General features: G+C 37.5%; 1 protein-coding gene and 1 long non-coding RNA gene across 2 annotated transcripts; one reads left to right on the top strand and one right to left on the bottom strand.

Annotated features, from left to right (window-relative positions):
- Positions 1 to 3,690: 3,690 nt before the first annotated feature.
- On the bottom strand, positions 3,691 to 4,778 carry LOC119424424. The gene is made up of 3 exons (XR_005187507.1): positions 4,715 to 4,778; positions 4,575 to 4,581; positions 3,691 to 3,708 (listed from the first exon to the last, which is right to left on the bottom strand). It is a non-coding gene; the product is annotated as an uncharacterized LOC119424424 (long non-coding RNA).
- A 7-nt stretch (positions 4,779 to 4,785) lies between these two features.
- On the top strand, positions 4,786 to 12,818 carry zgc:73226 (uncharacterized protein LOC402792 homolog). Its single transcript, XM_037691897.1, has 6 exons — positions 4,786 to 4,828; positions 9,070 to 9,220; positions 10,555 to 10,636; positions 10,877 to 10,950; positions 11,422 to 11,568; positions 12,358 to 12,818. Exons 1-6 carry the CDS (start codon positions 4,786 to 4,788, stop codon positions 12,404 to 12,406), a joined length of 546 nt encoding a protein of 181 aa, XP_037547825.1. The 3' UTR covers positions 12,407 to 12,818.
- The last annotated feature ends 550 nt before the right edge of the window (positions 12,819 to 13,368 follow it).

Genomic DNA, 13,368 nt, shown 5'->3' on the forward strand with positions numbered 1-13,368 from the left:
AACAGTGTATAAGAAACTAAGGTATACGCTATGCTAAACAAATGCCAAGCAGTACACTAAAAGATGTAAGATAAATGCTAAACACTAATAATGAAAGACAATACTGTGCATCAACAGCGGCCCGAACATGAGTCTGTGGTGAGTCTATGAGATTCCTGGTCAAGAAGGGAGCAAAATGTACAATTATATTACACAATACAAACCCAGCAGGTATTCAGCATTTGCAAGTGAACAACTAAACCATGTTACAAAGTTACAGCAGCAGCAAACTCTAAATCAGTCACTATACATTGACTAAGATAACTATGATTTATATTCCCTTTAAACATCTTTCCAGAAACCAAAGGCAACATAATTAAAGGCATGTCTCTTCCATTGTTTTTTTTTTAACCTCTCTTTTTGAGTAATGCAACAGAGAGCAGTGACTTAGCTGATCTTCTTGATAAGTTTACAAATTCAATACCAACATCACATGACAAAAGTACTCCACTGAAAAAAAAGTAATCAATCAGAGAAAGCTGATTCCTTGGTTCAATACATGTCTCTCGTGTAAATGAGTCCTAGAGGCTCAATGAGAATAAATAAAGGTTTAATTAATTAATTAATTAATGAGTTACGTACTTTAAAACAGGCATCTAAAAAGCTGAAAAGAAAATGGCACTCCACAAACATGGAAGAATTTTATTTAACTTGGAGAGATAATCTGCTAACTCATAAGAAAGCTCTCCATAAAGCTAAAACTGTAAATTACTCATCTTTATTAGATGAGAATAAAAATAACCCCAGATTTCTGTTCAGTACTACAGCAAGACTAATGAAAAGTCCTATCTATGTTGACCCATGTTTCCCTACAGTTTTAAGCAGTGATGACTTCATGAAATTCTTTATGAATACAATTATTTCAATGAGAGAGAAAATTCACACCATCCTTCCTACTATTGCCTCTGGTTTCCTGTCAGATGGGGCAGCTATAGAAATGTCACTAGAACCTGTTTGATGTTTGGATTGTTATTGTCTGGTTGAGCTCTCTGAATTGTCAAAATAATAACTTTATCTAAACCATCAACATGTCTGCTAGATCCCATCCCAACCAGACATTAAAAAGAGATATTTCCCCTAATGAATACAATAGTCCCTCACTTATTACGGGGGATCTGTACCCTGAAGCCCCACAAAGTGAAAAACTACAAAGTAGGAATAGTAGTACAAGTATTAAGTAGTAATTTATTTTAGTATTTATATATATATGTACATGTATAGGAATTTTAAACCCTTCCCACACTCTTGCAACATTCTAAACAATGTTTCTAAACTCTAAATGCTCTAACAGAGCACAGCATGTCATGATTTCAGCTCTTTGCCACCTGCCAGCACTCTTGGTCACGCCCACTTCTCTGCTGCAGAGCGGAGATCAGCTGATCAGCTGCAGGAGGAAGCTTCTGCCACAGCTGTGTGCATTATTTTAAATAAAAAATCCATGCCAATCGTGCGGCTCATCCATCAATCAGCCAATTGTGTGTCACGTTTAAGCTTATTTTGAAAAACCACGATAGAGCAAGTCCACGAAAAACGAACCGCGAAGTAGCGAGGGACTACTGTATCCACATTTTGAATCTGCCTAATTAGTCTCTAATGAATGGCTATGTACCACAGAGCTTTAAGGTTGCTGTAATTAAACCTTTACTGAACAAACCTGATTTTGATTCAGGAATTCTGGCCAATGATAAACCCATATCTAATCTAACATTCATCTAAAAAAAATCTTGAGAAAATAGTTGCAGGTCAGTTGCGTAAAAATCTGCAAAGAAATAATCTGTTTGAGGAGTTTCAGTCAGGGTTTAGAGCTCATCATAGAACTGAAACTGCACTGGTGAAGGTTACTAATGATATTCCCATGGCCTTTGACAATGGACAGGTGTCTACACTGGTCCTGCCAGACCTCAGTGCTGCATTTGATAAGGTTGATCACAATATTTTACTACAGAGGTTGAATATGATATTGGGATTACAGGAACAGCTCTAAAATGGTGTAAGTCATATTTATTTGATTGATTCCAGTTTGTGAGTGTAAATGAATCTTCTGCATACACCAAAATTAGTCATAGAGTTTCTCAAGGTTCAGTACTTGGACCGATACTCTTTACCTTATACATGCTTCCATTAGGTAAAGTTATTAAAGAGCATGGGATACATTGTTATGCTGATGATACACGGTTAAATTTGCCCATGAAACCTGATTAATCCGATCAGTTACTTGGATTACAAGCATGTCTTAAAAACATAAAAACCTGGATGACCCTAAATTTTTTGCTTTTAAACTCAGACAAGACAGCAATTGTGGTTTTTGGACCTGAGCATTTTAGGAATAAACTTTGCAGCCTTTCACTTCCTTTGGGTGGCATTAATTTGACCACAAAACTACCACAGCCTCTCACGCAGTAAGAGTACATTTTTAAAAAGCTTAATGTAGTGGGCGGCTTGTTGTAAGTGATTAGACAGTTGTCTCACAGAAGGAATTAGTTGATCAAATCTTGACAAGATGGAGTTTTGTGTTTGCTCTGTGTGAACGCAGGTTTTCTCTCTCCCACAGTCTGAAAACATACTTGGGTTATTTGGTGATTCTTAGACCATAGATGAGAGTGTGAGGGTTTGCATGTTTATCTCATGTTTTTCTGTGCTGGCCCTGTTATGGGCTGGTGACCTCTTACGGTGCACCCCACTTCTCAGCCGCTGGAAATCAGTCCCAGCTCCCTCTGCACCTGAACAGATTTTAGCAGACATCTACTTAAATCTGTTTGTACTGTGTAATGTGTGTTTTATCTTATTCAGTCCATCATCAGCGAGGAGAGAATGGGAAGTTACTGTGGGCCTGCATAAACACATTGCTATGAAGTTCTAAAAATCAAAATATGACTTAAAAATATGCGCCAAACCTATGAAATATTGAGTGAAGTAATTTTAAAGATTAAATTAGATACAAAATTACGAAATAGGTAGCATTGTTTAACTGCACTCCAAGCTAACTTTTAGAATTATTTGGAGTACTTTGAATGTAAATGCATCACAGTTTTATTGCCACACTAATTTCGTATAAACTTGCTGTAAATGCTGTAATCACACTTTTTGTTTTTACTTTTAATTGGGCAAAGCACACATTGTGGTCTTTTTTATTTTGCGACTCAGTATCAAATTCATCAATGATATATTACAGCCCGACAGTAATTTCCACCTCAGTCAGATTGAAGAATAATCAGTTTCCCCTATAACTATACATAAGCTTATGAATATTTTAATTACAAACCTTTCATGGGTGGAAGTCACAGAGGACAAACTCCAGTTACACCCACATGTATGGCAGGACCTGTTTCTTAGACCACTGGTTGCTGCTGACTTGACTTTTTTTCATAGTGTCCCAGTTTCATGCCTGCTCCTGGTAAGAAAATGGTCATACATTAATAAACCTATAGTACACGCTATTCTTCTTGCTCTGTAGTCTAAATGCAAAGCTTAGTTGTCCATTGTAGGTGGATTTAGCTGGTGATGCAGTTCAGAATGTGCACTCTGACTGGTTCATCTCTCCTCTTCTGTGGAAATACATGAAACTTGCCATCCATCCATCCATCATCTTTAACTGCTCCTTCCTTTTATGGTTGCAGGGGTCACTGGTTTCCATGTCCAGCAGTCACTGTAGGAGTGGCGAGGTACACCCTGGACAAATCACATGACCATCACAGGGACATAAGAGGAAAGTTAACTTAAACACACTTTTTTTTTTTGGCTACCATCAAATTCAAAATGTCACAAAGGGTTTAGTTATTTGTATTTAAGAAATAAAGCTCAATTTCAACATTAGAAACTTGTTAGGTTACAGTTTGTAAGGTTTGCAGGTCATATACATGTCATTGTAGCGTTTTTTTTATTTTTTTATTTTTTTTATTACATCTTTTTGTTTGCTTGTTGTGGAAAGGGTCATGTCATTCCAACCTCAGATAAGTCTCTAACTTCAGCTGCAGCTGGCACCTTTCTATCCTCTCTCTGCTGATAATCACCAAGCAGGGAGCACAAAGCTTCTCTCTTATTTCGTGGCTTCAGCCTTCTTGCTGTCTGATGATTGCAGAATGTTGCATTATGTTATTTATTTTTTTTCCAGACACAAGCTGGATTTCATAACAGTGGGATTTCCAGTCCTTCTTAATCTCTTCCCAGAAGAGTGCTTTTTTTTTATTTTTTATCAACATTATAAATTTCCCAAGTTAGCAATAATACAAACTGTACACACATCCCCCACAGAAATGTTACAAGAATCTGCGTGTGCTTATTTTATAATACAAACAAGGAAATTAAAACAGTTGAAATATAATATTTTTCTTATTTGTCTCGTTTTTGTTTTGTCTAATTTTTGAACTGTAATGATCAAAATTCTGCTTCTGATTTCAATTTTTTTTTTTTGTATTAAAAACTTTCCCATAAAACTTTAAAATAAGCAACTGTGAGGAGTTTTGAAATCATTCACCTTGATATCGGTAAAGGTTTTTATTGTTTTACATGCTGACTTTTCGGGTTGTTTTGTTTACCTCCAGCCTGCCGACATGTGGAAACAAGAGGGGGAGGGAGGAGGGGGGGGGGGGGGGGAGGATGGATTAGTGTTCACGGCATAGGTCCAAACACAGGAGTGATTGAAGCAGACTGCAGCAGGACAGATACTTGTTTTCACCTCTTTGTCTTCTCCGGTCGGTGTCAGCATCTCTCCAAGCTCCGTCTCCAGCCTCTGTCCAGTGTGCAGGGATGTCTCTGCCCGGCTCTGAAACACCAGAGGATGGACTTTATGGTAAGTCCTGATGGTGCGCCAGGCTGTTGTCTTCCCATTTTGTGTGTGTGCACAGATTATTTTTTACTTACATTAAAGATAACTGTTTTTATTTTTTTATCTGGACAAACAGTGTTAACAATGACATCCAGTCTGTGTATTCTGATGTGTACATAGCCAACATCTACTGGAATAATACAAAACACAATATTAACTTCCTGTCAGACTCGGGCAGGAAAAGAGGCCACGCTGCCTTCACAGATGTCGTTGTTGTTGTTGCTGCTGTCACTGGGTAAACGGATTCCCTGACTCACCTGTTTGCATCTTTGTAAGCCAATTAAGATGTGGAGATTTCCTGACACTTATAGCTAAACTGTGCAGGCTGCACATGGCTCAGCACAGAGGATGATGGGTAAAACATGTGGATCAGGAGCCAAACAGTGGCAGACTGACAAAAACGAAATATCATGCAGGGCATATTTTAAAATGTATTATGAATTATATCCCTATTTATAACAAATTCTCAGATTTACAGATTGACATGTTTATCCTGCTGCCTTTAAAGCTTTCAAACTGTGATACAATTAAAACTAAATGCAATATTCTAATGAATGTATTTGTTAGAAAGTTCAAGCTATAAATTCAATTTTATTAATATAGCCCTTTTAAACTCCTCAATAGAACAAATCATTGTGCAGTGTAATACAATAAAACAAATGTACAACTAATTTAATAAAACTAGAAATTAAAAATAAAACAATAATATAAAACAAGAATAAACAGTAAAACTATGGGTGTTCTTTAGCAAAAAGCTGTATTTTAAACCATAAAAATTCATTTTTCTGGCTGAAACATGATCATTTTGTCATAAATTGAAAACTTATTTTGTTCCCTGAACTAAACAGCTGCATGGGCCCAATCTAACGAATCAATAAGATGTAAAACTGAAAAACTAAAAAAAAATCCCAAATAATGTATTTTTTTTTAGAGGCAACAAGTTTGGAGTAGACAACAAAGTGTAATGCCTCAGGAATGAAAACTAAATATGTATTACGCCTTCTGACTCAAGCTAAATTTTAAATTCCATATGTTGATTTTTACATGTTTGTGGAAAAAAAATTAGACGGGCTTCATCAGCCTCAGATCGATCCAACCCCTCAGGTGTTGTCGTTGAGTCTCAGATTTAGTATCAGTGAGTTTAGGCTGTGCTTTATTTTGCAGTTAGCTTTATGAAAAGCATTGAAGCCAAAGTTTCATAGGCAAAAGGAACTGCAAGTTAGACTTCCAACTAATATAACAAATTCATTCATTCAACCTTTATTAGACAGGTTAATCCCATTGAGCCTCGAGGACTCATTTACGAGAGACCTGAATATGTAAAACGCAAAAATAAAAAATAAATTGCGTCCTATTTAGCTTCTCCCCTCCCCAACTAGTTTCTTACCAGCAATAGTTTGTTTTATTTCACTGCAAGTTTGGAAAAAAAACAAATTTATGATACAAATTCGCAGTGCAAATGTTTTCCCTTATCACTCGTTCCAGAAATATTGTCTATTTTTTTTTTTATTCATTTATTTAATTATTTTTTGCTACAAAAACTTTTAGAAAGATATCCAAGAAGCTATATCTCACAACCTCATTATTTCTAGGCAGGTACCCATAACCCGAGAGTATCAGGAGAAAAACCTCTGTAGTGCTGCAGTTCATTGAGTCTCTTCCCATCCAGCTCCTGTCCTCATTACATAAAGCTGATTTGGCAGCAGCGCAGATGAACACACTGGATTGCACCATAGAAACTGATTTAGTGCTGCAGAATGACTACAGATAAGTCAGGCAGCTATTTAGTTATGTCATAACTCCCCTCTGAAAATAACTAGGGCAATGGTACAGTTCCACCCCCCACCCCACCCCGCGCCCTTCTAGCAGCATAGTGCCCACTCATGCTGTCACCCCACACTACTGCTCCCTGTATGAATCCATTGTCATGAACTTTTGCACAGTAAAAAATTCACAAACCAAATGGAGCAACTTTAATTGGCAGATTAGGTGAGATATTTTTAAAATGCTGCCCGTGTCCCAAGCAAGACCAGAAACAAGGGGAGGATGTTGTGAATGGCTAATCTGAAACCAAAATAAAATCTTACGTAAGCAGGCATGCTGTCAGCCTGAGTTAGCCGTGCCCTGGTGTTTAGCTTTGGGCTTGTGCACGCCACACACATCAGTGTGCATGTTTAAGTCCTTGATGCTCAGTAAGACTCATTCATACAGTATCCTGTTGTTTCCAAACCTCTCGATACATTCTCTTCCTCTGTCTTTTCTTTCTGTTGGTGCATGTACACCACTTAGCCAGACTCATAGCGCACAGTCTCACAAGTCATCTGAGGTCACTTCAGGTCATCTGTGACATCTCTGAGTCATGTGCACAACAGCGCACACGTTTCCATTCATTATTACCTCTGAAGGGTTTTAGAAGAACGCAAAGAGGCCGGTTTATTCATGTCTTTTGTCTTCGCAACATCCTTGACAGCAGTGAAGTAACAATTTATTTCATTTGACTAAAATGCTAATTGTGTTTTTGGATTATTGAGTGCAACAAGAGCTGCTTTGGGGAATATTTTAGGACTTTTCGCACCGTTTGAATGAGTCAGCATGACAGGAAACAACCGTTGTTTTTAACAAAAAGGCACAAAACTTAAGACTTAGTCTGTTGGTGAAAAACAAATCTATTTGAAAAAGCGATTCCAGTATTTTTCTAAATGTTAAAGTGTTCTACAAACACACCAAGTTTTAGCTGACATGTTGGAAAGGTAAATGTTGCAATATGCAAATTATTCCTCTAGATGTCACTACATCTTTCACACTGCTCCTTTAAAAAAAAAAAAATTAGTGTGGCAAATAAATCTGATATTTTTCCTTTGTATGTGTAGCGGCTGAAATCCTATATTTTAGGCTACTGGTTGTTGTTGTTCCTGGTAGGCTTTGGTTTTACGTGCGCTCAATCGAGATTCACTATGCAGATCTTCATTTCGACTTATAAATCATAAAATCATTTATTTCCCTCACAATGTCCATTTCCATTTAGAAAACAAATGAATCTGCCTTGACTCTAAACTAAGCACAGCAGAAAACCGTTTGCCCCTTCTCATTAGCAACACCTGAACAGAATCACACCTGCCCTTAAGTAACCACCTTCTTCTGCTGAAATATTCAGTACACAAAATGAAATACACCCTCTAGTGGAGATAAACACAGGAAAAACAAGATAAATGGCTCCTACAGTATGTTTTAAATAATTACACTGAAAACTTATTTGAATTAAAAAAAATAAACATCAAAAGGTGAAGTTAAGCGTTTAAGCTCCATCCATCCATTCATTATCTTTACCCACTTCTTCCTTTTCGGGTCGTGGGGGTCACTGGTGCTCATATCCAACCATCATTGTGCGAGTGACGGGGAACATCCTGGACATATCTCCGGTCCATCACAGGGACACATAGAGACAAACAACCATTCACTCTCTCACTCACACCTAGGGACAATTTAGAGTTACCAATCATCTTAACATGCATGTTTTTGGTCTGTGGGAAGAAACCGGAATACTCGGGAGAAAACCCACGCATGCACGGAGCGAATATGCAAACTCCACCCAGAAAGTCCCCCAGCTGGGATTTGAACTGGCAACCTTCTTGGTGAGAGGCGGCAGCTCTACCAGCTGTGTCAATATTGTCCCATCATTATTTAAGCATCCTAATCAGTTTTTAAGCAGCAGATTGACTCAATCACACAAACTGATCACAGAATAAAATAATAAGATTAAGTTGCCATCACAACCTCAAACAGATGTTATTACAGATGTTATCTCAGTCCGTTCTTGTGTGAAAAATTCTTAAAGTGCCTTTGTTTCCCCAAACCTACAACACAAATAGGCAAAAGAATTTAGCTTTCCATCTAAAGTGACTTGTGAAAACATGCCGGTTTAAAGTTTAACAGCGAGGTTTGTAGCTTTCTAAACTAAAAAAAAAAAATTAATAATAATTTTTCAGAATTTTAGATTTTTTTTTCATTTAAGCCTAGATAAAAGCACAAATTGAAAAGTTTTCACATAATAAACATAAAAGTCCATGTGAACAATCACAATAATATTGTACCTAATAGATCTCCACTATAAATGTGCACGTACTAAATGTGGGTGATTTTTATGACTTTCTGCTTAAAGTTTTTTTTTATGCCATCAGCATGTGTGTGTGTTGTCTGCTCATCAGGTTCCTGGGTTGAGCTGGAGGAGCTGATCTCAGCCGTGAGTCGCAGGGAGAGTCTGACAGGACCGCAGGACAACATCTCCTCCACCTTGCAGGGGGAGCTGGAGAGGATACTTCTGGAGGCACAGCTGGAGTGTGAAAGGAGTAGAGACAGGTCCTGATGCTAACAAAATAAAACTTATTTTATGTGTGTATTTATATACATGTATATACCGTATTTGCCGCCGTACCCGTCGCAACAACGTATAAGTCGCATCAGTCCAAATATGTCTAAAAAAGTGGAAAAATCCATAAATACGTCACTTCGCCGTATACGTCGCATCTATTATGCGTCACTGCTGATGCGTTGTGTTTGTTACGCATCACCACTGACAACCTGGAAATGTGGGCCTAACCCAGAAATGTGGACCGGTGTTGTGCCAAAAATCAATGGGCTGCCAAATGGTGGCCGTGGGAGCGTGCACACGAGGACTTTAACAAGAATTTAACAAGATTAACATTTAAAACCAAGTATTTGTTTGCTCGAAATTATAGTAAAGGCGTGTCTCAGTCTACCTTTTGCTTAATACATGCACTTTGATGGTCATATCAGCTGTATTTCAAAACCAGATTCACAGAAGAGGCGGGCAAGTGCAGAGGGACGAGCCTCCGCATTTCTTCAAAATTTAATAAGATAAACACTTAAAGACTATTATTTGTTTGCTGGAAATTATAGCAGAGGTGTGTCTCAGTCTAACGTTTGCTTACTAACATAACTTTAACGGTCCAAACAGCTGTAGTCGCTGCCTCGGTGCTCCGGGAGCGCGCAAAGGGAGGGAAAAAAGGAAGGAGGAACGCTGCTGGTTTCTTCGAAATTTAACAAGAAAAGCAAATAATACTTTTTAAGTATTATTTGTTTGCACAAAATTTTACTAAAGGTGTGACTCAGTTGAACTTTTACTTAATAAACGCACTTTAATGGTCAAATTAGCTGCATTTTGCCGGAACGAAGGTGGGCCGATTGTGTCATTAATAGCTGGTGAAGATTGTTAGTCATCCAGGACATGGTAAATTCAAAAAAGTTCAAGACAAAAACAATAAAGTAAAGTATAATAAATAAAATCCAGTTGTTAGTCTTGAACATTTTTGAATTTGTCATTATAACCACATTAACCTACATGATACAACGCCATGCCTTAATGCTACTACTACTCTGCTGCCATCTAGTGGCTGGAAATGGTACTGTTCAATTATTTTTTGCAGTCGGAATGAATGAAAACGGTCATATCTCAGCCAAAAATTGGTTTATAGATATGGGGGGGGAAAATCCATAAATGTGTTGCTTCGCCCTATAAGTCACAGAACATGCAAATTATGCAAAAAAACACAACTTATAGGCCAAAAAATACAGTACCTTTTTCTATTTTAGATCTTTGTCAAAAAATAAATAAAAAAAGTTGAACTTTAAAACTTCTGTCCCTGACACATAAACACAATGTATGTCCCCAGTCCTCCACCAGTGATGACTCCACAGTCCACTGGTTCCTCCAGACCCACCAGTGAGCATGATAGTGACTGCGTCACCATACAGGTATTCATTTTTTAAAACCTTTTTCTTGTGTTAATTTTGAGGTATTGATTAGACAAACAGAACAAAAACATTTAAAATGCTTTTATTTGGTAAATAATCCACTTATGGACAGACATGACTTGTTTCATATAAGTTAGTATTAAGACATTTAATTAGGTACTTTTAGCTTGTAAAATGATCCATATTAAAACAATAATACTCTTCAGTGTTGATCTTGTTTTGTTTTTGTGTATTTTGCAGGAAGAGGCAGAGAGGCGAGGGGACACTGAGTGGGTGTGGGATTGGTCCAGCAGGCCTGAAAACATGCCACCGAAGTAAATTCTTTTTACTGTGGTATTAAACAGTTTTCACAAATCCACCTTGATTTAAACCAAAAATGGCTTGTTTTTCTGGAAATGTTCTGGCCATGTTTTTATGTATGTTAAAAAAAAAGATGAATTCACATTAAACAAAGGCATTTCCTTTGTTCTGTCATTAGTTTAAAAAGTAGTTTGTATTCAAAACAACATCTGATACTCATTTTAAGTGTATATGTTTGGTTTAAGTTGCATGATTTCTTTATTAATTAAGCTTTTCAGCAACTTGAATCTCCCTGTGTTTTATTTGCACCGCTGCACTCGACATTAAATCTCTTGCAACATAACATTATTTGACATGCACAAGTTCTGACGGGTCTCGTTGTCAGCATCTTTCCCCCTCTCAGTTGTTATAATCTCTATTTTTTCCTCTTTGATCTTTTTGCATATTTTATCTATGACTGCTTCCCTGCCTCTGTCTTTTTGCAGAGAGTTTGTGTTTCAGCACCCGAAACAGCAGAGTTCCCTCAGCGTTAGGAAGACAGAAGTGATGAAAAGAAGAATATTCTCCTCTGATGTTCTCCTTATCCTTGTTCCCTCTCTGCTGGCTTCACACCTGCTCACACTTGGAGTCGGGTGAGATGTTTGCATAAACTCACTTTTTGTCAGATAACGTTTAAATAGGAGGTTAACACTGTCAGAGTCTACATGCCAAAGAACAAAGATTGAATATGTGTTATTAAAAAAATATTGGGGCTGATGCCTTCGGTAATGTGATCAAGTACTGTATATATTAGATTGTGCTGCCTCTTAATTTAACTGTAAAAACTAGAATAAACAAGTATCATTAGAAAAGTTGGGTATTTATTAATAACTGGTACTAAAGAAAATAAAACCTTTTTAAAATAAATGATTTTCTCGATAAAAGTAAATAATATAAAACTCGCATGATCCTCTTCAATATTAGTATACACATATATATACGACTGTAGTATATATATGTGTCATACCTTACTTTTAGCCATTTTTTTAAGCTTCGTTTTGCTTTCATTAAAGAAAAAAGCTTCATGTGCAGACCATAAAAATCTTTTGAAGCAAGACTATTGTGTCTATTTAAAAGAGGTCTGTAACAAACATGGCTGACGATTTTCTTGCAAATTTAGTCAAAATGAATGCAGTTTATTTTTAACACCTATTTGCTGCATACGGTGCTAGAGGGCAAACACCAATACTAAGTATCTGAAGATGAAATAACATTCAAATAAAAGGATCTCTATGGAGACGTAGCTCTCTTATGCTAACTGTGGAGGGAAATATCACATAATTGCTTTAAAATTATGCAGAATGATAGCCACTTTACTGTTTGAAAAGATTAGTTAGCGTAGCCTGAATCATTAATACCTGCTTTCTTTCTTCTCTTTTCAGTATCTACATAGGAAAGCGTTTAGCCGCTTCCACAGCCAGCACGCTGTGATGTCGGCTGTAGGCCAATGTTCCTGTCTGGCCAACATGGTCACAGTCCACACTCTTTCCAACACTACTTTGCCTCCTTCCCTTTACACGAGGCAAACATAGGACCTGCCTATATGTCTTTTCTGTCAGCCTTTCTTGTCAAACTGTACATGTGGTAGGGCCCAAGGAGTGGATGGATGTCAACCAAAAAGACCCAATGAGGTCACTATTACTCTTCTGCAGAGTAACACTGATCTCAACAGGTTATGGCATAATCAGAGGGAGGGGATTGCTCAGATACAAGGGAAAGGAGAGCAAGCGAACAAAGCATCCTTTTGATAAAGGGAGATGAAAACGGTTCGATGGGAACAGAGCGTTCTGATGAAATGAGGTAGATAATATGTGGTAGACTTTTCCCCCAGTCTTTGATAAAGCAAGATGTCTGTCATTTGTCAAAAGTAATGACCCTCCGTATGCCCGGGCTGCTAAAAGAGGTTCTTTGGTTTTTGTCTGCCCCAGTGGTGAATACGATGTAGACACTTTTAGTTGGCTGAACGAACTGTACAAATGGTTCTGATTGTGCTTTTTGTTCTGTAAACCAATGAAATATTTGACCTCTGACAGAGGCAGTCACAATCACATTAAACTTAACTCCTCAGAACATTAATGTGTCTCTCTGGTCTTTATTTCTTTTTCTCTTTTGCACTCATACTGGTGCACACATGCGTGCATGAAAAAATTCAGCTTTCTCAGCCAGAAAAGCATCAAGGTTTGCTGGAGTAAGCGTTGGCTCCTGCACAAAATGTATTTTTAGTTTGCGGTTCTGGTAGTCTGGAGACTATTTGCATGCAGTCATAGGCAACAAAAGTGAAAAGATTTTTACAAGCAACTGTGCTGTTAACAACCTGTAAATGAACCACAGCATTTATTTAAGCTTTGTTCATGGATCCATGTGAGGTAAATCACTGCAAATGACTATCAGCT

The sequence above is a fragment of the Nematolebias whitei genome, chromosome 18 (assembly GCF_014905685.2).
Source record: "Nematolebias whitei isolate Nwh7 chromosome 18, NemWhi1, whole genome shotgun sequence".
Classification (NCBI taxonomy): Eukaryota; Metazoa; Chordata; class Actinopteri; order Cyprinodontiformes; family Rivulidae; genus Nematolebias; species Nematolebias whitei.